The sequence below is a fragment of the Microplitis mediator genome, chromosome 2 (assembly GCF_029852145.1).
Source record: "Microplitis mediator isolate UGA2020A chromosome 2, iyMicMedi2.1, whole genome shotgun sequence".
NCBI classification, from domain to species: domain Eukaryota; kingdom Metazoa; phylum Arthropoda; class Insecta; order Hymenoptera; family Braconidae; genus Microplitis; species Microplitis mediator.
Window position 1 is genome coordinate 25,561,549 of NC_079970.1, and position 24,920 is coordinate 25,586,468.

The 24,920-nt window shown below is 32.3% G+C and overlaps 2 protein-coding genes across 8 annotated transcripts; one reads left to right on the top strand and one right to left on the bottom strand.

The window, feature by feature from the left end:
* The first annotated feature begins 656 nt into the window (after nucleotides 1-656).
* On the top strand, nucleotides 657-21,502 carry LOC130664220 (sodium/potassium/calcium exchanger Nckx30C). 7 transcript variants are annotated; one of them, XM_057464061.1, is made up of 7 exons: nucleotides 657-2,853; nucleotides 4,409-4,432; nucleotides 6,966-7,230; nucleotides 10,085-10,350; nucleotides 10,413-10,548; nucleotides 10,635-10,887; nucleotides 12,043-21,502. In XM_057464061.1, exons 1-7 carry the CDS (start codon nucleotides 1,930-1,932, stop codon nucleotides 12,281-12,283), a joined length of 2,109 nt encoding a protein of 702 aa, XP_057320044.1. In that variant the 5' UTR covers nucleotides 657-1,929; the 3' UTR covers nucleotides 12,284-21,502. The 7 variants fall into 7 exon arrangements, with proteins under 7 accessions (XP_057320044.1, XP_057320051.1, XP_057320047.1 ...); XM_057464068.1 differs by having other exon boundaries at nucleotides 6,966-7,125; XM_057464063.1 differs by having other exon boundaries at nucleotides 658-2,853; nucleotides 6,966-7,215.
* Nucleotides 21,503-22,072: 570 nt separating this feature from the next.
* Nucleotides 22,073-24,414, bottom strand: LOC130664225 (DNA methyltransferase 1-associated protein 1). Its single transcript, XM_057464078.1, has 2 exons — nucleotides 23,102-24,414; nucleotides 22,073-23,027 (listed from the first exon to the last, which is right to left on the bottom strand). Exons 1-2 carry the CDS (start codon nucleotides 24,299-24,301, stop codon nucleotides 22,947-22,949), a joined length of 1,281 nt encoding a protein of 426 aa, XP_057320061.1. The 5' UTR covers nucleotides 24,302-24,414; the 3' UTR covers nucleotides 22,073-22,946.
* Between the last annotated feature and the right edge of the window lie 506 nt (nucleotides 24,415-24,920).

The following is a 24,920-nucleotide window of genomic DNA, read 5'->3' on the forward strand; positions in this document are numbered from 1 at the left end:
GCAGTTGTATCAACAATGAGGAATATCGATTGCCCATCGACGTTCTCTCTCTCCCCCTTTCACATACGTGTGCATCACAAGCAATAATACGGGATCGCGATATGATTCTTCCGCCAATTCGCATTGTGTCGATCGCCACTACCCCACACACTACAAATAATGCAACAAAAACTCCAATAGGCATAAAGACTCGGCATTCACCTGCAATTATATCCAATCTAGTATCAATAAAAAATTTTTTTTCTTTCTTATCATTACCGCTATTATAACCATCAATATCAATATCAATATCAGCTTCACATGATGACAATTCATGGACACACAATAGCGTAAAAGCACAATGATAAATACAATATATGCCTGATTTTATCATTTACCATCGATCATCGGTAATAAAAAGCATTGTGTCTAATATACGTGCTGTTGAACAAGTGAAAAGTAAAGACAGATCGTAAGTTATGTATAGTCCCTAGGTAAGCATTAGGACAAGAGATAAAGTAAGTGGGCAAGAAATCCTCTAGCGCTTCCTGCTTCCTCCAGGACTCCCCTCAGCGCCTCAGCTTCCACCCTTGGAATCCTGCCTAAATGAAAAAAAAACAAGGAAAAAATAGGAAAATAAAAGGAGAAAAAGAAGTAAGTAGAGGCAAAGACTAAAAACGTGTGTAGAAGTATAAAAGAAACGTGTAGTTGGAGTCGACTCTCGAATATCGAGCGGGCCCTGGTACCACAGGGTTTGTCTAAGTGCTTCATAACGCAAGCGCGTCGCAATCTCGTTCACTGACTATACGTTTTTTATTTTGCACAGGCGACCTTTTTCCATCCCGCTCACAGTCGTGTGGATTTACAACGGCCTGGATCATGCGCACCCGTTATTAATATATCTCTTGCTCTAACTCACACGTCACTGGTATTGTGGGATCCAAGTAAAACAAAGAGAGAGTTACCGAGGAGGAAAGACGGACATTGCCGGTGGAGAAGAAGGTGTAGGAGGAGGCGAAGGTGGAGGGGCTGCTGGTGGCGGTGGTAGAGGATGATTATGATGTGGATGAGGAGATTGGGGTGTAAGAGACGAGCGACCACCGACACTCGACAGGGGGCGCAAAAGGAACACAGGACTAAAGCTACGGGAGTGAGAATGGTAACCGTAACAGCGCGGAGAACGGGAACAACTGCGGGTGGTATGTTCCAGTGTGCAGCGGGCGGGCATCGCGGCGGCGACGCCGTTCTGCTGCTCCTGTAGATGGTGTCAATACACCAGTCGGCGTGTCGAACGTGACATTAAGCTTTTCGTTCGTTCGTTCGTTCACCATCATCATCATCATCATCATAAATATAATAACGGGGAGTTACCCCATTATCTTTACCTCAACTCTGCTGCATTAATACACAATTAAAAAGTTTAAACGGTTAAACGTTTATTGTCATTATTATTATCGTCTCTGTTAATTTACTGGCAAGTATTTTAATTCGAGTTAATTCAATTACCAGAGTCAGTAAATAAATTTACAAAAAACCGGGTGTTCTTGAGTGTGTCAGTTTAGTGTTGTACGAAAGAACCAGTGCCGCGCCTATTAGCACCAGAAGAGGAGGATGCGAGCGCGAGTCGACATGAGTCTCGGGCCGCCGTGACACAGCTCGAGTTACTTGCTGGATAACTTATACATACATATACATATATATTATATATATAAAAGTGCATCTTCGACACAGTGCATCTGTGTGTGGGTGAGTGCGGTGAGTGTGTGGGTGATTGTGTGCTCCAGTGAAGATGCTGTGGCATCAGTGTAAATAATATATATTGATTAAGTATAATCATAAGTAATAATATAGATAAAGCGAATTAATAGTGGGTGTAATGGTGATGTCGTGACTAGTCGGGTGTCGTAAAAGGAAGAGCACCTCGGTGTGCACAATCACGAGGAGAGTGACATGAAAAGCAGGATGAAGGGGTGCCGAGTTTCCCTGGCGCGTAGGACGATGGTAACTCTGTTGGTGCTGATATTGGCGTCAACGTCGTCCACGCGGGCCCACCGTCCTGTGCCCAATAATAATCCAGCGTTACTTCCCAGCTCGGCCTCGCCCGCAGCAACACTACTCGGCTATGGGTCAAACACCACCAACATCAGCAGCACTCTTAATGGACACATAAACACTGACGTAGACAGTAACCGTGAAACGTACGACGGCTACAATGCAACGCTACACCATCGACATCACTACGTCACGCCGCACATTGCTGACACCGACAATACGACAGTTGTAGAAAAAACACCTTTATTTCCCACAGACTTGTTCACATTCGAGCAACGACGACGTGGTGCGGTGATACTACACGTACTGGGTGTTGTTTATATGTTTGTAGCTCTTGCGATCGTCTGCGACGAATTTTTTGTACCATCACTGGACGTTATTATTGAGAAATTTGAAATTGCTGACGATGTCGCGGGCGCGACATTCATGGCAGCCGGTGGTTCTGCACCAGAACTATTCACCTCCGTGATAGGTGTGTTCGTTTCCTTTGACGATGTCGGTATTGGCACCATCGTCGGATCCGCGGTATTTAATATATTATTTGTTATCGGCATGTGTGCCATATTTTCAAAAACAGTACTCTCACTAACGTGGTGGCCGCTCTTCCGCGATTGCACTTTTTACAGTGTCAGCTTGATAACACTAATATATTTCTTTCGTGACAACTTTATACATTGGTACGAGGCATTAGTACTGTTCAGCTTCTACCTGGCCTACGTTGGGTTCATGAAATTTAATCGACCAATGGAGAAGCTGGTCAAGAGGATATTGTACAGAAATAAAGTAACCCGAGTCAGGTCGACTGACCAGCTGATGCCATCGGTGAGTCCAGAACCCCGGAGCCTCCTTCCTTTTTTACTACTACCTCTAATATGTATCATTACTTCCGCTTGCTTCGTACTCTACACTATATACTCGTTTTCATCGAGCTCATAACTATCTCACCCGTTGCTTAATTATCTATCAAGTAGTCCATATATCGACCCGCTTAACTTACACCCCGTCAACTTTTCTGGGCTTTATATATTGTTTTTAATTATAAATATGTAATTAAAAAAAGAATTTATATATATTTATGATAATGAAAGGAAGTGGAATATAGAAAAAAAAAAAAGAAAAAAAATGAGAATGAGAAAAAGGAACGCGTAGGGAAGTAGAAGGAGGAAGTGGAGGAGGAAAGGGGTGAGAAGGAAATGCTGATACAAGCGTCTGAATACTCTATTCTGAATGTTGACTGGACCGAAAGGTGGACAGTTGCTGATATCAGCATTTGTTCTTCCCACGTCTTTCCTGCTGACTACACACAGCTGACATTGTCATAAAGAGTTTGCTTTCGAAAATCATCAGCCAACGTTACATCATTGTCTCAAGAAAATTTCCCCTCACGTATTTTATTTTTATGAATATATATATTTATAAATTTTTTCCCCATCGTCCTTCACTCAACGTCATCCTTCACTCCCTCATACATATATTTATACCTCCATTCTTTTTTTATCTTACCACTGATGTTATTTTGAAAAATAACCTTTCGAGGGCGTGAACCCACGGGAAGTTGGCAAATTCATATCCAGATTAATAGCTGAGTGAAACAAGCATGAGATAATGCTATTGGGGAGCTTCCGAGCGTTAAAATACGTCACAACAGAGGCCTCTGGCTTTACTGAAGGACGAAAAAAAAAAAAGAATTTAAAAAAGCTTAAAATTTTTTTTACATACATCCAGTTTCCACCCCACGGAAAATTTTAACCCAGAAAAGATGACACAATTTGCATTTCTATACATTATTATACTCACAAATCATGCTATAAATATAGCTAAAAATTTTTTTTATTTTTACTCGTTAGTCAAACAGTGGACATAAAATATACATTGACACGATGAGAAAAATATTTAAATAAAAAAGTCGATGCAAATAAATTAGATAATTAAAACTCTACTACTACTACTATTACTACTACTTTTACTACTACTGGCATATATCCATCAAAGCTTGTTTCAGTTTATTCGTTAGACATTGAATAGATTAATCTATATTTTGAATATTCAACTTGTTATTTGTGCTTTACCGTCAGCACACAATACTTTAACGCTTCGCTGATCAATACCTTAAACTTTTACCGAAGCTCACCATACACACGCTGACGTAGTTATACACACTCTGAATGCACGTTATAATCAACTGTCAGGCTCATGCTTACTCACAGCATATTTTAAATCTCTTTCATTATTTATCTGAGTCTGCTTGAACTCAACTTTATTATTATTTATGTCAAAACTAAAAAAACGCCTAAACCAAACAATGTCCTTAATTTGCTAACAAGTCCCTCAAGTAAATATTGGGACTTAATAGTAACTGGGTCTTTCTTGCTTGCAGCACCAGAGCGCTGCCCAGGCATTGGTGAGTCGCATGTGTATCTTCCATTTTCTCTTATCAGTATACGTTTTTTATTTTATTTTTTTATTTATTTATTCTTACAGCTATTTTGTTCACTGTCATATTTCATACACACTACAGTATCAATACACCCGATCGCAACAAATAAATATTTTACCTCCACATACATGCGCACACACACACGTACATAAAAAATAATTCTAAATTACTTTCGCGAGTAAACAAAAATAAAGTAGTAATCGACAATCGATTTACCAATGAAAATATATAATAATATTAAAATATATGACGTCAGACTTAAATAATGCATGTACTACTTAACACACTATAAAAAATCCGGGTTATTATATAGAAGTGGGGTTCCCCTGTTTTTTGGCTTTAAAAAACCGAAAAATTAAGATATCCGAGAATTTTTTTTTTCATTTTGTTCTACTCTTCGTAATTTAACAAATAATTTTAAAAATGTAATAAAATCAAAAACGATAAAATGCTGTAAAAATTTGAAAAATTGAGTTATTGTAACATTTTTTTTTTTTCAAATTATTCTATTTTCTATGCGCAACAAGAAAAAAAATAGAAATTATAAAAAAAAAAAGTTTTAATGCTCAAATAATCGATTGAAAATAAAAAATTTAATTTTTTGACTTTTCAATCGCCAAAATCTTTATAAAATTGAATTTTTTGGGTATTGATTTAATTTTTTTCATTAATCCGCCGAAGAGTAGAACAAAATGAAAAAAAAAATTCTCGGATATCTTCATTTTTCGATTTTTTATAGCCAAAAAACAGGGGAGCCCCACTTCTATATAATTACCAAAATCCGGAGTGATTACGAGTTTTATTTAAATCCGGATTCACTCTGTTGGAGTTTCGGAGTTTTTACAAAAAGAAATTCGCCTTTTCACCGGAGTAATTTCAGAGTACTCTGGATTTTATTTAAAGCCGCACTGATTCGTAGTTTAATATTAAAATAAACTCCCCCCGCTCCTTATCCACTCCGGATTTAATCCGCGTTCACTCCAAAAATTTTTCGCAGTGCAAGTACTCTAACACTAATTAAATTTTAGTCCGTATACTTTTATTTCTTATGTGTACATGATTTTAAAATAACTTTTTTATTTAAAATGTAAAGTTTCTAATTAAGCTTAATTGCCATCATTTTAAAATTCAAAAAACGCATTTACAAAATTAATCTTCAGAGACAAAAACTGAAATGCTCGTGCAAGATCGCTTTATGCTTTAAAACCAAGAGAGAATCGATAGTCAGTGCGAAGCGGCAACGTATATATATATATATGTGTATATGTATAAATGTATAAATGTATACATATATTTGATATACCGAGTCTTGAAGGCAGCTGACCGACTTCTCGGCACTCACTGCAATTAACCCTCGCAAAGTAACCACCTCGAGAAGTTTCCATTGTGTATGACCATAGTCAGGTTTCCATCATCCTCAGAGTATTATAATCAAAAAACATCTATTCTCATACTCATTTTCATTCTCTATACACACTATTATTCTTAATATTCATTTTATTTAAAATTATTTTTTATTCAAATCCATTTTTATCACTCTCTCATTCTCATTCCCACTTTTTAAAACTCATCGCATTAACAATAAACGTTTAATTAACCGTGTATATTTAATTAACGTGCTTTCTCTTCATTTATTATTATAATTATGCAATTCTCAAAATAAAATTGTCTTTTATGATCATCATATTTATTCATTATTATCTCTGCTATTTTAATAATTTAACTATTATTATATATACATATATATCAAGGTACTAATTTCGAAAGGTCTTATATTTTTCCACGTCCTTTTGGTCTCGAGAGCTTCCCAAAGCCAAAAGGGCTTAATTTTGATTTATTACCAGTCGTTTTAGGCACTTACTTTAAAGCTAAAAATTGAAAAAAAAAAAAAATCTTGAAAGTTAATAGGGCATATAATTAAAACTAAATGTCCTTTTGGCTTTAAAAATTTTGTTCAGTTTTTTTTCCCATTGGGAATTACAAAAAAAATTACACCCTTTCAATTTTAGGCAACTCCTAGACCAAAAGATCGTATAAAAATATGTCCTTTAGGAATTACTAACACAATATATATAGTTCTATAATAAATTATCTAATTAATAATTTAAGGCATAATTAGTTAGTGATTATAAGTAAAGATATGAGTATATAATATATCGCTCATTAAATATCACCAATAATTTGATAATTAATTATATGCGGGCATTAATTATCGATAGATAAATTAATCCTAGTTTCTAGCTAGACTCCACACATTATATATAAATATGATGATACGTGACAATTTATTTTATTCAAAAAAATCTAAAAAGGCAAAATAAACATTTAAAAAATATGAGTAAATTGTCTTGATAGTCGCAAATAAAATAAAATAGCATGAATAATAAATAATAAATAGAGAAGTTTAATAAATAATCCAAAGCATTGTTTTAAATTATTAACGAGTTAATGTGGGTGTGTGCGCGTGTGTGGGGTGTGTGTGTTTGTGTTGTTCCAGCAGCATCCAAATGCAACGAATAGCAGTGAAACGAGTGTGGGTGGGACATCAGGTGCCTGTGGCAGCAGTGGTGCTGCGATAAATGCCGATGCTGGATGCAGCAGCAGTCGTGGAGGCAGCAGCAGTGGCCAAGGCTGCGAGCAGTCATCATCTCATCCAGGTGCTCGACACTCATCACGCGAGAGTCACGCCAAGTTTAGGCACGGCCTATTACAACTAATGATCCACACAATTGATCCGCTCCACGACGGTCAGTCTCGCGCCGGTATAACTTCAACACTCTCTCACTCTCGCCTGCCTGCTTGCTAGCACGCTGCCCATTATTTATAAATACCATAATTAAACCCCCTAACAAACAACCATTTTACCCGTTAACCAGCTAACGATTTAACAGTTGATTCACCACTAACCATTTAATTATTTCCCCTAGATCAATTGTTCCGCAACGATTGCCAGACTAAGCTATTTTTTTTCCTCAAAATTTTCTTTTTTTTTTTTTTCTTTCAATGCACAACCCAAGTGAGGACGATAGAGTTCTTTTTCAAGAGCCAGTTGATAGTCCAGTTGAACTTGAGACAATATAAAGGCATAATTGTGCTCCACGTGAGCTACACAATGCTCGGTGGCGTGTGTGTCAACTGGAAACTCGTGAGCTCTCGAGTGAAGGTGAGAATGTCATTGTTGGAGGAAAAAAGAGTAACGTACATGAAAAAAAAAAAAAAAGAAAAATAGGGAAAAGGTTAAAAAAAAAAACTAAAGAAGTAAAAGAAGTGAGGCAGCACGGGGTCGGTGGTGGAAGGGCCGAGGAGATGTCGTAGGCATTGAAGGTTAATTCTGCTTTCGATAATGTAGGCCGAAAGCTTTTGCTTTTGCAACAGCTACGAAATGCCCTTACCTATGTATATATATACATATATATGTGTGTGTATATAGTCAACTCGGGCTGTGTGTTTTGAGTGTATCCCCCAAGTACGTACCTAGTCGCGAGTAGAGCGAGTGTATCGAGACCCTGACCTACAAACCGCTCTATCGATCGTAACTACCGACTGTACATTTCGCGAGCTCGAGGTTATACCTTCTTATCTTTTTCCGAAAATTTTTCTCCAATTATCTTTTTTATTCAAACATCTACTCTACTTTTTATTACTATTTTTATTATTACAATCAATACAAATATAAATAAGTTTGAATTATTAAAATTGAATGAATATTGCTTCAGCACTTTACTAATTTGACATTTAAAATGTTTTCACAAAATATATCTAGCGGACGTTAGAAATAATAAAAAGCTTAAAATGAAAAACTAGAGATGAAAAGATAAAAAGTCAGGAGAATTGAAAGTGTCTGACAATAGCGTAGGAATGGATGCTACAGACACACTTATGATCTGGAAAGCTCTTACGATTTGGAGCAAAATGAGCGCAGGAACACTGAGAACGTCGGGCGACATTCCAACTAGGCGATGCAGAAGGAATTCACGGAATATCGGGTCACCTCTTTACCCTCCTTGCCACCTTTCACCTCTCCCGAGTGGTAATGTGTCGCCTCTGGCTGGCTCGGTCGCTGCCACCACCACCACCACCGACGTCTCCACCGACGTTGTTTGTTCTCCTCGTTTTGGCTGACTCAGGAGCCCTCCAGATATCCTGCCATACGGATAAAGACACTCCACTTTACAGCCTTCCATTGATAATTCAAATCAATTGACCTGATATTAAAAAATAAAAGAATTCATTGGTATAAAGACTTTTGTACCCGCGGCGAATACAGTTGCTGACACTGACGTCTCACTCTCTTCATTTCCTCACCGCATTTTTGACGTACCTCGGAAATCCCCAGGGTACTCGAAACTCTTTTCTGTCATAGTTCAAGTGTCTATTAAAATTTAAAACATAAAACTCGTCCCGATTCTCCGACTATCCAGAACTTTATGGACGAGTAGTTTATTGTATTTTCAAGTAGTGCTAAACTAATTGGAAACTACTTGCCAGCCCCTGCCCTTAAGTGTCTAGTGGACATTCCAGTACCCGGTGCCCGGAACTACCATCTCGTAACACCACCAGCATTTCCACAATAGCATCGACATCGCGCCACTCAGCATTAAACACCTCAAAGGTCTAAGCAATCAACGTCAAGTAGTTTATAGCAATACACATACATCTATACATATATACATATACGTATATAAATTCTTACACACAGCAACGAGGTTAGTAGTCGTAATAAAAGCTCCACGGGTCGATACTTTGATCGCGTTGCCAGCGCCCGCCCGCGCTCGTTCGCTTCACTCGGGCGACCTTAGCCTCCTTTGCCCATTTTGCCGGCTGGTTATTCGATCCTACGGGACACACTCACACCCTCTCAATTTATCTCTCCCTCTATCTTTCTGTCTAACTATTCCTCTATCTCTTACCGCTATAGCAAAAAAGACAGATCGTTTTTCGATACTCGCGGTGAACTCGGCAAAAAAAAACCCAAACATCAACTGCCTCCGGTGGACCTGATCGAAAAGTGCTCTCTGGAAATCACTGAATCTGAAATCCCGTCCGATACTAGTAGATAGTTATTATCGCATAATAGTTGTAGTTTGCGGCAACAAACTATAGAGTACACTATTGTTTTTATTTATAAATTTTTTTTTTATTTAATAGCCCGAGTCCTTAGAGTTTTATTTAATATTAAATGATGCTTAATGATGTATTTAATAGTTTAAGATTAATGGGCACATTTAAGCGAGTCCAAGTCTTGTGAATAATTAAAGACAACTCAAGATGTTTGCTCGAGAATACTCTCACGTGTAATTACATCTAGTAAGGATTTATTTAGAATTTTAGGGGCTGCTTTGAATGCCGCTTAAAAGCAAAACAGATTTATTTTATTCAAAAATACTCATTCGTTTTGCCTGGGTAATACGTTTTTTTAAAATTAATCTACTTGCTTGTTAAAGTAATCAAGTGCAGCATAAACAAGAGCATGTGCACAGCTGAGAGTAAGACTGAAAATGTTTCGCTGTCACGATAGACGTGTCAGTTACACTTGTTACTGCTTGTTGTTGACTAGCCGTTAAACTAAAAAGTAAAAGGTATACTTCTTACTGACACAAGTTTTTGGACATACAGGCAAAGTGGACGAGAAGGCAACGCAGTTGCACGCAATAGCCTCATTAAAAGTCCTGTTGGACGCAACTAAACCTCAGAATGGAGCTGCGACGTCAACTTCTGCCCAATACTCAGGTGTCTCCAAAGAGACGGCACTTCAGCTTCAGCAGGGGTCGCAAGGTACGACAACAACAACAACCACAACAACAACTGCTGGCACCACTGCCGGTATCCAGGAACTTCCTAATGGCGGAATAGCTGCTGGTATTGATGCTGGTCTTGAATCGGTTCGTATTAATCATCATCATTATTATTATGACAGCCTAATAAACTTATAAATATATTTCAGGGTGAAGAAGATGAACCACCAGAAGCTCTAGACATGACGTGGCCCACTAGCCCAAAAAAGAGACTAACGTATATTCTAGTTGCCCCTATTTTATTTCCTCTCTGGCTTACTCTGCCCGACACGCGAACTCCGAGAGGTAAAACACGATCTAATAAATTTCAGTATTATTATTGATCAATATTTAATAATAAAGTAAAAATATAAAATAATACTTTTATTTAGGAAAAAAATTCTTCGCGGTGACATTCATCGGATCGATTATCTGGATAGCAGCATACTCGTACCTGATGGTCTGGTGGGCAAACGTTACCGGGGACACAATATTAATACCGCCCGAAGTAATGGGTCTTACATTCCTGGCAGCAGGGACCAGTATTCCTGATCTTATAACCAGCGTAATAGTTGCACGTAAGGGTTTTGGTGACATGGCAGTATCTAGCTCCGTCGGCAGTAATATATTCGACGTGACAGTTGGGCAAGTGTTAATTTTATTTATTATTTATCAAGTTCTCCCAGCCACAGCAGTAATAATTACACTGTAAAAAAATTAGCGGAGTAAAAGATTTTTTTTTTAATCCCCTCGGAATAAAATTCGCTCCTAAAAAGAGTTGATTTTAATATTGAAACTCCGGAAACCCAACCCGGGTCAAAAATAAAACTTGATTTAGACTTGGTTTACTAAGTCGAAATTTGGAGCCGTTTTTCACAAGACAAACTCGACTTTTTTTACGGAGGTATGAAATATATTAAGTTTTCGCCTTGGTTTAGAATTAACTGGCTTACTTAGTCACGATTTAAGACGAAAAAGTTGAAATCAAGTCGAAATTTACTTGGTTTAGACATATACCTGAAGATCGGAACGTTTTTCGCGCAACGAAAATAAAAAGAATTGATGTAATTTGACTGCAGGGGTAATAGGGGGTGGCCTACAAGTTTCGGCTGACATACTAGCGCCCATGTAAAACATCGCAGAAATCTAGATCTAATAGATTTTCTACTTTTTATTTTTATTTTTTATTTTCGTTCCGCGCGAAAAACGTTTCGATCTTCAGGTACATGTTTAGACTTATTCGACTTAAATTATAAGTCGAAAAAGTCAGAACTAAGGTGAAATAATTTTTATATATCAAGGCGAAAGTAAGGCGAATAAATGACTTTTTTCGACTAGGTTTAGCAAGTCAAAACTAATGTGAATGACTATCGTGCTCAAAGTAAAGACGAATAAGTTGGAACTAAGATGAAAAAAGTTCAAAAAAATTAAATTTAAGTCGAAAAAGTCGAGATTTTATAAAAAAATCATCGGCAAATCGATAACTTAAAAAGAAAATAAAGCGAAGCGAGCCTGAATCAAGTTTTATTTTTGACCCGGGAAGTAACGGAGTGAATTTGGATTGAATTAAAATCCGTAATCATTCCGAGTTGACTCACAATTTTTCACAGTATAATAACAATGACAATAATTATTATTGTTATTTGAGTAGCTAGAGAAATATCAAATGTTTAGTATTTGTGATAATCCTGATAATACTAACGGCGATAGTGTATTATGATAACGATGATGATAATGACAAAGATGAGAGCACGATACAAATTATATGATAATAATTATTAAATTAATGTCCCTTAACAGGCTTCCGGTCCCGTGGCTTCTGTACGGTTTGATTTATGGCAAACCGGTGGAGGTTAATTCCGTCGGGATGGTCTGCAGTATCGCCATACTATTCTGCATGTTGCTGTTTGTAATAATGAGCATCGCTTGTTTCAAATGGCGAATGAATCGCGGTCTCGGATTCACAATGTTCCTGCTCTACTTTGTTTTTGTAACCGTATCGCTTATGTTCGAGTACGAGATTCTCGTGTGTCCTGTTTAGGAACAGTTTAAACCGAGCGAGCCATACATCAACGACAAATACAATAATCATGATATTTATATTTATATAAATATTAATATTGATAACAATAATAGTAGCGACGTTATTACGAGGAAAGGAAAAAGAAGAGGAATAAAAATAACAAGATTTACAGCAATTTGCTGACTCACCGACTGATCAGTAGACGACAATTACACCTTAAATGCAAACGCACTTGTCCACCGGAGCCATCATCGATTTGTTATTAAATGAGGTCTGTAAATATGTATAAAACCTTGGAAACTGTCCTTGTCATAGTCTTTTTATCTAGTATAAATCGCCACTTAACTGTATAACAACGTCAGTATAAAGTATATACATAAATATTGTTATTTTATTAGACTATATTTTTAAAAAAACTAAAGATATAGTAATAAAATATTTTATTTACGTTTATTTCGTCAAGACACTCGTTGGCTATTTTAAGAACTTGATAACAGAGCTTCTTACGCCTACCTCGTAGCCCGCGAGGTTATTATAGTTGATAGGATTAAATTTTTCGCAATTTTGTATTACGTAATGATATAATATATATAAATAAATAAATAAATATAAAGAAAAATATATAATAAATCGATTAGACGATAATTCGGAGGAACTTAGTAATAGAAATAGTCTACGGCGATGAAGCAATCGGGTTCTCTTAAAGTGTCGAATTAATTACTCTAAATATATTTATTTGTTACTATTCATTTATTTAAATTATCACCGTCTCTTGTAATTAATTACATTCGTTTTAAAGAGTTATTGTAGCGTTCAGTTACTGAGTAACTCATTTGCTCGTTGCGTAAAAAAAAAAAATGTTTATCTATATCATGGCGTTTAAATAATATTTTTAAGTACTGGGAAAAATGTCAGATTATTAAGCGCCTAATTGCGGCCTAGTTTATAAAATTGACATCAAATTGAATCCGAGTTAATTTCGAAAATTAATTTAAAAATATATCAAGTCCAAGTGGAGACGTTTTTAAATTTAATCTTTCATTTTATTTCTATATATAAATTATTTATAATTAATCAAATTGTTATATATTTTATTTATTTAAATATATGATGAGAATGTGTCTTAAAAAATATATCTATTATATACTGACGTTATTATAAATACTGAGCGCATTAATTTAAGATATTTTTTTTTTTATATATTTATATATACATATATGTATTATATATGTATATGAATATATATGAAAAACAATTAAATGTAAAACTATGTTGAATATTTAATGTTTGTAGTGGAGGAATATTGATAGAGCAATTGCAAATATCATATATTTATATATATATATACATATATATATGAGTAAAATGATATGAGAGGTTGAAGATCGTGATCATACGATAGATTTGGGTGTACAGAGAAAATTGTAATGTCGGTGGGTTCTCGAAATAAAATTCGTACTGTAATAAAGAGCGATCGATTTTGCGGTATTGAGTTTTTAGTTTTTGTTATTTATATTTTTTATTCTTATATTTATTTAACGTTTTTTTTTCACCACAACACGCTTGTAAATCGATCGCTGGAATATGGAGTACGATGGCGGTAACGTTACTCGGTACGGTAGTTATCTAGGTGTAAAATAAATAAAATAAAATATTTAAAAACAATATAAATAAATAAATGAAAATAATTATAAAAGTAAACATTAATATAATAATAATATATATAAAAATTAGTTTATTATGCACAATACGATCTTCCCGAAGTATATCGATCCGCGAATAATAAATGGCGACGCCCCATTGCGAAATTAGAGCTTAGTAAATAGATGAAATTTAAGTAAATATTTAAAATAAATATACCGTGACAGATTCATATATTTTATTTTTTTTTCGTTCGTTCGTTTTATTGTATTTGTTTTAATTGACAAATATAATAAATAATAAAAAAAAGTTTAATAAATAAAAAAATAAATAAACAGTGATGTGATTACAGCTCACAGCCTGCGTGTTTTACATCGCGTGACCTTTTTACTTTCACTCCTTACTGTATTAATAATAAACCCTCCGTGATTCTCAAGCTCATTTTATCATGATAATCTGATTTTTAAAATTATTACTTTTTTAATTATCAAATTCAATGTCAATTTAAATTATTATTACCAAGTTCCCCATTAATTTATATCTTATATACTATATTTACATATATATATATATAATTTTAAATTATTATATTAAAGCGTGAGTTGTAATTACAGTACTCGTTTAAATTTGACAAAATAATTATAAATTTACTTGTCAAAAATGAAATTTTAAAAAAACCGCGTAAAAAATTTTCCCGATTGATTACTAAATTTTGTGTTCGATACATTAATTATTACAAATAAATAAAATAAGTTTTGGCCTGTCGATTTGAAGGACTTAACAACTTGGTAAAGCAATCTAGCTTATTTAAATAAATATAACAATAAATAAATATATAAAATCCGCTGATCGCTGAATCAAGTTAAGGGTGAGCTGAAAAAATAATAAAATGTTATAATTGAAATATAACAGTTATAAATACATATACATATATATCTAAAGAATAAACAAATAGATATATATGTATATATTTGTCGTATTATAAATGACAAGGCATGAACGCACATATCAGAGAAAGAGACGTTTAAATTTAGATACTATATAAATATATATATATATATATATTATTATTATTATGAATTAATTAGTAACGGTATTAGATTAGAAAATTCACTCGTAATAAGATCTAGATCGTTAAAGTTTTTAAGATTACGAAAATAACATTATAAATATATATATATAATAATATATAAATATAAATAATTTATCAAGCGACAGTGACGCTGGTATTTATTATTATTATTATAATTATAGAGACAAATTATTAATCGATAGGTAGGTCAATATAATTATTAAATTTTTCCATGTATCGTATTAATAATTAATATTAAAATTTAAGACAGGATTTAACGATACTAAATTGTTATTATTATTATTATTATCATAATTGTTTATTTTAATTGCATATAGAATTCACCCCGTCCACCGGAGTTTTTATAGAAGATTAAATGCATCACAATTGACAAATATATATAAATATATAAGTGACTCAAAATAACTGACGAGTTGAAAAATTTTTGAGGAAAAGTTTGGAGTTGTGTGAATTTTTTGTTTCATTGAAAAATCTGTAGAAAAATTTTCAGAGGTCAGTCAAAAATTTTTTATATGAAGAATTGAATTAATATTTTTTTTTCATGACAAATTCCAGTAGAAAAATAAATGATTTATGAAAACGGAAATTTAAAAAAATTCCGAGCGACCATTGAATATAAATATTGAGGCTTTGAAAAAAATTAGTGATCCGGAAAATAATGAAATAAAACATTTTATTTTAAAATTAAATAATTCCTTAAATGGAACAAGACCTTGACAATATATTTATAACCCATTGTTCTTACATCTCGTATTCTAGTTTTGATCACAATTAAGTAAGATGATATTAAAAAAAAAAAGTCTAAAGCTTTAATGTTAATATTTAAAGGTCACGGAAATATTGACTACTCGAAAACTTTAAAAGTTTTTTAACAATCTCCAAAAATTCATATTTTCGGGTAACAGCATTCAAATAATTTATTTTCTATGCAATTATTTTTTTTGAGCGCGAAAAAAAACTTGATTTTTAAATAATTTTGATATTTTTCAAATTTAATTGACCTTTGAAAAATTTTTACTTGATCACTTCTTTTGTATTACAGAATTGAAAAAAGAAGTCAATTTTTTTGAGCCCCGTCATACATATATGTACATATATTTATTTATTGATGATTAATAATTAATACATAAATCAATTGATTGATTTTCTGATTAACAAGATAATTAGTTAACACCTGAGTAAAAATAAAATTGTCATGACTTGAAAACCTGACAATTTTTTAATTTAAAACTAAAAAAAAAAAAAATAAATTACACGAACCAACGAAATAAAAGTAAAACTAAAGATAAAGAGATTATAGGAGTTTATATTTTTTTCAAATTATTTGTAAAATTAATTTATAAAAAAAATTTGGACCATTTAACTATATATGTTTTATCGGTAACTAAAACTAGAAGAAGGTTTTTTAATGAATTGAATCTCTCAGCTGTTTTTTCCAAGATAGAACGAATTAAATAAAACAAAAAGTAAATTCTTTGTGAGATATTTCCCAATCAACGACCACTTCGTATCCTGTGGATAATTATTATAAATTTAACGAGAAAAGTTTTATTATTATTAATTAATAACATCCTGTATGTTCGAAATGATAAAACCGGAACTGCGAGACAGATTAGATAAATAAATTATAAAATAGAAATTAAATTATAAATATATTAATTATGCAACAAAACGCAATCTAAAAATTTTAATTAACTAAATTTTTAAGGCGATCGCTTTCGGAGTCAGTATCGAATTAGTGATGGAAGCAATAATCGCCTTCTGTGCCGATTATTTTCAAATTTATTATTTACACAGAAAAAATGCATTTTTTGGCGCGAAAATATTTTTTTGACCGAAAATAAATTTTTTCGCGTCGACAAAATTTTTCTAGTCAGAAAATTTTTGTCCACAATTTAAATTCAAAATATTTTTCGCGCCAAAATATTCTTTCTTCCCGTGCATTATTTTCAAATACGTGATTAATATATCTATACATATATATAGATTGTCACAACTAATCAAGACTGGTCTTTGATTATTCGACTTTGGCATCGTCGATAAATAGATAAGCGCAGAATGGATAGAAAAATTTTTAATTAATTAACAAAAAAAAAAGTAATTACATCTTTTTTTTATATCGTAAAAAGTATTAATAAAACTCGTGCTGCCCTTGTATTATCGCAGTCATTTTTTAACACGGCTGTTAATTTATCTGTTACATAGTTTTTATTAATTATTATTATTATTATTAATAATAATGACTTATCCGTTAATTGAATTCTTAAAAAAAAATTAGATCTTTCAAAAAATAAAAATAATAAGAAACGACTGATATCGTTTTCAATGAAATGTTTGTACAAAAAAATAATAATTTCAATAATTATTATTCTCATAATTAATTTAATTATTATTGTTATTATTATGCATTAATTATATTAATGAACAATAAGAGTGATGCGATTCAAAATTAGTAACTGTATGTATATGTACTTTTTTTATCGCATTTATTCACAGCCGTAATTAAATCAACGGTAAATTACTGATAGCGCTGTTGAATTTTATTATGAAAATAAAAAAAAAAAATAAAAAAAAAGTGCAGCAGGAGGAACAAAAAATGGGAACTAAAATTAACGTTACTTAAATTTGATTATGATTAAAATTAAATAAATAGTTCGCGTAATTCATGATACTGGCCCCACTGCGATTAACTGCGCGATCGCAGTTTAAAAAAAAAATATATATATATATATAAATAAATAAACATAAAGAGTAAAAAAGAAAAAAAAACTTAACATTTATTATATCCTTATATACAAAATTTTTACGGCATATACGAATACGATATAGAGCAGAAAATTTTAAATACATGCGTAGGTTAATCGTTGTTGTCTACCATAGTATATATAAATATATATATATATATACATAAATATATGTTAATATTTATTTATATATTAGTTAATATAAATAATTGACAATTTATAAAAAATAGTGTACTGTTTAATTTTAAAATGACTTAGGACGCTAACGATTGCGAGGGAGAGAGAGAATGCGGATGAACGTACGCTCATAAATAATAATAATAATAATAATAAATAAATAAAAATATTAGTTTTAAAATAATGATAAATAACTTAATAAATTATTTAAATTACACAACACACATGTGAGCCGTGCAAAAAAAATATATATATAAATATATATTAAATTAATTATTAGTTACATTTATTATGAAACCCGTGAAAAAACGGATTAGATCTACGTAGACCCTGACTAAACAACTGAATTCGATCGAATTAAATTTTTAATTCAGATAAATTCTGTTAATTCGGTACGTAACTTAAAAATGAATTCTGTCTAATTCGGCAGGAAAACCAGAATTTGTCCGAATTAAAACGAATTTAAATAATTCTATTCGGTTTAATTCTGATGAATTCGAAAATAATTCTTCAATTTCTGGTTCTGAATCCGAATTAAACTGAATTAAAACGAATTTGAAATTTTTAAATCGGTTTTATTCTGTTTAATTCAAATTCAAATTTTCAATTCAGTTGAGTTCTGTTTTGCAGAATTCGACAGAATATAACAGAATTAAAATTTTTAATTCGCTCGAATTCAGTTGTTTAATCAGGGTCTGATTTTTTTTATTGTGGAGATCCAAGATTTCCGTAGATCTAAATAGATCTAACCAGGTCTATCGTAGACAAACTTTTTTTATGTGTCATTGGATCTATATAGATCTACATACATCTATATAGAGTTACGTAGATCTCATAATGCATGAAAAAATTTATCTACGTCGACCTTAGATCAGCTACACTGAATCTACGTAGATCTTATTTGGTCTGTACGGATCTAATAATATATGAAAAAGTGTGTCTACGTAGACTGAGAAGATCTATATAGATCTGCATAGATCTAATAATGTATAAAAAAGTTTATCTACAGCCGAACTCCATTAGTTTGCGGATGAGCAAAAATTTATTGGATTTTCCGAGTTAACGGATGCCCCTTCTCTATTAAAAAATAAACTATGACACATGCGCTCTTACTTCTACATGAATGATGCAGATAAAAATACACACACATACTAATGTATAGCATTGGGTAGGAGACAACGTAGTTCGTATCAGGGGTAAAAATTGAGGAGAAGTTCCGAGATAATGGAATTCGACTATAGATCTAAGATCTACGTAGATCTCATTAATTTTTTCACAGGTTAATTTATTAATTGTTAATTAAATTAAAATTTGTTTATCTAAATGTACACAATATATATCCACATATACATATACATTTATGTTGTACTGTACATATCGGTATGTGTATATATGTTTATACATATCTATTATAATTATCTATTGATTAATAAATTATTAAACTTAACTTAAAGGAATGAAGTAGAAAAAAATGGAACTTGACTATAATTAATGACAACTCAGATGTAAATCGATAAGAATGATAATTGTTGATAAAGAAAAAATATAAATGTGTGTTGTAAGTATTGCGAATTGTTAAAAAAAAAAAAATAAAAATAAAAAAAAATATAAAAACATATCCTGTGTAAAGGACATGTGTTAATGGAGTTAAATAATATTTATTATTATATAAATTATGTGGCCGTGTTATGTTTAATAAATCTTTTTGAGCGCGGTTCCTCATGTTAAATGTTGAATTATAAATAATGACATAAAAAAAAAACTAAATAAAGAAAAATAATGAATAAATTATCTACCAAGTCCGTTAACTTATTTGGTCTGTTGCTAAATTCTTTGATATTTATTACCAATTATAAATTGTCTATCATATCATACACATGTACGCATTTTTAAAATAAATTAATTAATTGATATTCATAATTGAATATGTTAATTGTAAAAGTATAATTGCCAGTTGATAATAAGAGTAATTAAAGTATAACGATGAAAAATTTCGTAGACGAAATTATGCGCCTTGCTTTTAGTGTTTGACTGAGCGGTGAAATCACGATTGTGCTAATGTACTATTCGATTTTTAAAAATTGCCGGTAAATATGTTAAATAAATAAATATGTGTTTATTGATTGATACTTGAAAAAAAAATTGACAATTTCGTCGTTTAATTAAGTATGTATTGGATTTATGAAAATTATAAATAATTTATAAAAAAACTATTTATCGGCTCTGCTTAAAAAATTAAATAAGTTCTGCTTTGCACTAAAATTTTTTTAACAATTCTGCCTCCGTTTTAATAATTTCTTATTTATTTTCATGAAAATTATTTTGTGGACATGAATAAAATTTTATTATAATAGTAAATTACACGAGGGAGGAAAATAGGACATTATAACCCTCGTGTGTAATTGCACGGTAGCAAACACGTGGGTTGGAACCTCCTACTTTTCTCTGTCTGCATACGATTTTTTACCAGATCTGCGCCCGAAATTTTAAATTCTCGCCCTGTTTAAAGGGAAGAAAGTCGTTCTTCGAAGAAAGCTAATGATAAAAATAAGCGCATGCGCTATTCTTTTCAATAAACAGAAGCTATAGTAAATTACGCACCATGAGAGGAAAATAGGATATTACAACCCGGTGGCAAATACGCAGATTGGAATGTCCTATTTTCCTGCGTGGTGTGTAGACGATTTTTCACCAGATCTACTGCTGAAAGTTTGAATTTTTGCCTCTGTTTCTGGGAAGAATCGCACATGCGCTAATTTTCATCGTTTACTTTCTTATAAGAACGAATTTCTTCCCTCCAAACAAGGCGGGAAATTAAACTTTCAGGCGCAGATCTGGTAAAAAATCGTATGCAGATCACGGAGAAAAATAGGACGGCCGATCTGCGTGTTTGCTACCAGGCAATTTTTCACACGGGTTGTAATGTCTTATTTTCCTCCCTAGAAGTGTAATTTACCATTAAAATTAAAAAAAATAAAATAAAATTCTATCTATTTTCGGTCATAAATTAAAAGTCGTAAGTGAACTTATTGGATTGTTTAAACAGGTATCGATAAAAAAATAAAAGGTAAAATCTATCGACTCTACAATGTTGAAAGCTATTTTCAGAAGGTGGTTATAAATTAAAGCAGCTTATTATATATTTACACATTTTAAAAATAAATTTCTTCCTATAGTTGCTTTACACTAATTCTAACCAAATATATTTAATTCGATCGATCACTTTCATAAATCATTACCGGTGGCACTAAATCGCTCGCTATAAAATACTGGGAAATTTGAATTTAAATATAAGGACAATATAAATATTTGAAACTGATGATCGCTAAAAGTTATCGATTTTAAATTTAAAAAATAAACTATGAAATTTATCAATTGCTAAATACTTGGCTTCCATTTTCTCTTTTCATGACATTACTCAACTATCATACTTCTAAAAATTAAAAAACAAAACTAATAACGCTCTTTATTATTAAAAAAAATATAATACAGTCTTCTCGCTTTATCAATTACCTGACATTAGCGTCAATGAGTGAATACGTGCGTCAATAAATTATTTAAAATAATTATAAAAATAAAAAATGTACGAGAAAAGCTACTGGACTAGTTCATACCTCGATCTAAACAAACAATAAAATACCAGTTGTCAATAAATATATACTTATAATTTGTTATAAATTATAAACTATATATTTATATTTGTTTAGTTTTTGTTTAACTAAAAATTTATATTAAAGTTGATGGTTGATTATTATAAATTATAAAGATAATAGATACGGATATTTATTGTACTGGATAATCTTGTAAACTTTTAAACCTTTTATCAAATTAATTGAATTTTAAAAATACTAAATGCCTCAATTAACATCCGGCAAGTAATTATTTATGAGATATATTTATTATCGTTGACAGATATATCAATTCGTACCAAGTACTGCTAATGATATCGAGTGATTGTTCGTAGAGATCGAATTAATCCACGCAAACTAATTATTTATTTATTTTAAAATATCATAATTAATAATTATTATTATTATTTTAATGGAGCGAAAGCAGGAGGCCAAGTCGGACCATAAAAATGTTTCCTTCCTCCTTCCTGATTATCGATCTTTACTTTCTCTCCAGCAGCCTAACAAAATAATAATAATAATAAAAGTGAATTAAATAAATATTTGAAAAAGAAAACATAAATAAAATAAAAAATAAAATTAAACATATTGTAATCTATTGTAGATTGTTGTAGATAAATTATACGGTTTGACCGTAAATTGTTACTTTTTGTCGACAATATAAAATACACAGAGATATAAGTAACTATTTAAAAGGTATTATTTATTTACAAGTATTACTATTCATTTTAAACTTAAATTACACTTGCAATTACTATTAATTATTATATTTTATTACTTAAATATTATCAATAAGATCGTAATTTGTTACGATAATTTTTTAGGACATTTTCAGTCAGTGCCCCCACTTTTTAAAAATATTAAATGACCTTTAAATGTCACAATAGTATTTAAATTTTGATAATTAATTTTTAAAAAATTTAAGCATTAATTAAAAAAAGGACGACGCAGTTACAATTTCGCTGATATAGATTTTTTTAAAAATTACTCAGTTGTTATCAATTAGAAATTTAGTAAATAAATTTTCGCCTAAAAAATTTTAAAATTGACATGAAGATTTTACTGAAATTTATTTAAAAATTTCGTTTAACTCCTAATTGATATCAACTATTAATAATTTTTTAAAAATCTATGTCCCGGTGACAATTGAAACTGCGTAGCCTTTTTTTCAATTAATGATTCAATTTTTTTTTGGTTAATTATCAAAATTTTAATACGATCATTACAATTTAAAATCATTGAATGTTTTGAAAAAGTAGGGGGCACTGTTTGAGTATGGCCTTAATGCCGGTAATTAATTTTTTTAAATTAATTAATTAAAAATAAATTTTTCATAGAGACATTTTTAATTATCCAGTCTGGTACTGGATGGAAATCGTTAATTAGTGAATAATTAATTATATACATCCAACGACATCAATTATTTCAGATTTGACCTCTTCATTTTTGGGCATCAGCGCTGCTGGTATGGTCAGAGTCTGCAACATTTAAATAAAAATTAATTAGTTTATTAATTTTTAATTTAAAAATATGGATCGCGTTAATTAATTACTTTTCCAGGCGCTAGAGCCTCGTACTGATGACGCAGGGACTGGAGTTCATAATTACAAGTAGCGAGAGCTCCTTGTAATTCAAAGTGCAGAATTATGTCGCTCCTCAGTTCATTGAATTGTTGGCAAATCTCTTCAGTAGGCGGGGGATTCAAATCCATCTTCAGTTCATTCAGCATCGTTTCGATAACTTTTATCTTCTTCTGACCCAAACTGCTGGGCAACTTCAGTCTCTGGCCGCGTAAACTCACTCCGCTATTTTTGAAATCAGGGAATTTAATTCCCGCGGACTCGACCACCTGAAGCTTCTGCGTGTAGGCAGCATCGGACTTATTGGGCCTGTTTCTGGCTGTGGTCGTCGTCTTTTTCGATGCCTGTTTACGTTCATTTTTACGCGGATCTGCTTGATGGTCGGCTGCGGTGATCAATTTCTGCAGGTCCTGTGTCTTGCGGTCTCGTTCCTTCTTTCTCTGCTCTATTTTTCTCAGCTCCGTCAGCAGAGTTTGCTCTTCACCGACCAACTCCGGCGTGCGTTCGAATAATTTTTTCAGTTGTTCTTTACGTCGCTTCTCATGGTCGGCATCAAATACGTAAATTTTATCTGAGTAAGATTTAGATTTAGTCAGCGCCCCGCAAACCTGATAATATCTTTCCTTTAAATCTTCGACAGTTCTAGGAGGAAATTTACTCCTGTCCCACCTGTCCTGGATGACAATAAACCTCAAGTCAAACCTGCGGCACAAATCAAACAAATGATCCGTCTCTGCGCGGGTCCATCCGTTGGCAGCCAAGTGCTGATTGTATTCCGTGTTGCTGTAACTTGGAACAGGAATTTTTTTATTGAACTTCGCAAATGGATACTCTTTGGTGTTGTCGGCAACGCGTCTCCAGTGATGGAATACAGCACCGTCAGTACGAGCTGGATTTGTGAACGGTGTCCATTTCCAAGGGCGCACTTTTTTCATACCAAGTTTGGCTCGCGCTTGCTTGTACCCTTTCCCGGTGTCAGTGGGGTAAATTGGTGGCACGTCAGTATTGTCTTTGCACAATAATGCAAATACCTCACGATGCATCCCCTCAGGACGTTTAGGAACTTTGTAATCATATTTTTTGACTGTTTTTTTATTACCAAATATCGACTCACGTGTTAGTTCTCCGGCTGCTGGACTTTCGATGTCCAAAATGTCACGGACGTCTGCCATTTTATTTATTTATTACACATTTATTTATTGATAAATAACAGCAACTCTTCAAGTAAACACTTGATATTCTTTTAGGTTAGAGTTTTGATAATATGTTTGATTGGAGTTTGAATTATTCCCGCCTGGCGCGCTGAAGTCGGTCGGGCAAATACGCGGCATTATTTAAAAATTCAAACATGTGTCACATTTTATGATTAATCAATAAAAGAAATATAGTCCTCAGTATATAATTACAATTATTGACACAAATAATTTTTAATAAAATCATTAAATTTCAGTTTTAAACTTTCGCGCCAAGTTGCCGCTACTGCGCGTCGCTGTATTCGGCGTTCAAATTTTTGCTAGAGTGGGGGCGGTCGATGAATCGCAAATCGATTGCTTTGTATCAACTGGCGGTTCGATAGCGGCAGTCAGTATCATCGAAAATGGCAGTAGTAGTCCAGATCCTTCTTTACGTTTGAATTAAAACACAGTATTGCAGTTACATCGTGTAATTATCCATTAAATTTGTTGCTCATAGTTATTGTTTAAATGATAGTAAAGTTAGCAGACATTTCAAATTAAAAAACACTTTTTTGAACAGATAAATAATGAAAAAAATATATTTTTAAAAAAATGC

Excerpts from the sequence above, each read along its gene's own strand:
- LOC130664220 (XM_057464061.1), top strand. The coding sequence starts at position 1,930 with ATGAAAAGCAGGATGAAGGGGTGCCGAGTTTCCCTGGCGCGTAGGACG. Across the intron at positions 7,231-10,084 it reads CGACGGTCAGTCTCGCGCCG|GCAAAGTGGACGAGAAGGCA; the intron begins GTATAACTTCAA and ends TTGGACATACAG. Across the intron at positions 10,351-10,412 it reads TTGATGCTGGTCTTGAATCG|GGTGAAGAAGATGAACCACC; the intron begins GTTCGTATTAAT and ends AATATATTTCAG.
- LOC130664225 (XM_057464078.1), bottom strand. The coding sequence starts at position 24,301 with ATGGCAGACGTCCGTGACATTTTGGACATCGAAAGTCCAGCAGCCGGA. Across the intron at positions 23,028-23,101 it reads AGGCTCTAGCGCCTGGAAAA|ACTCTGACCATACCAGCAGC; the intron begins GTAATTAATTAA and ends TAAATGTTGCAG.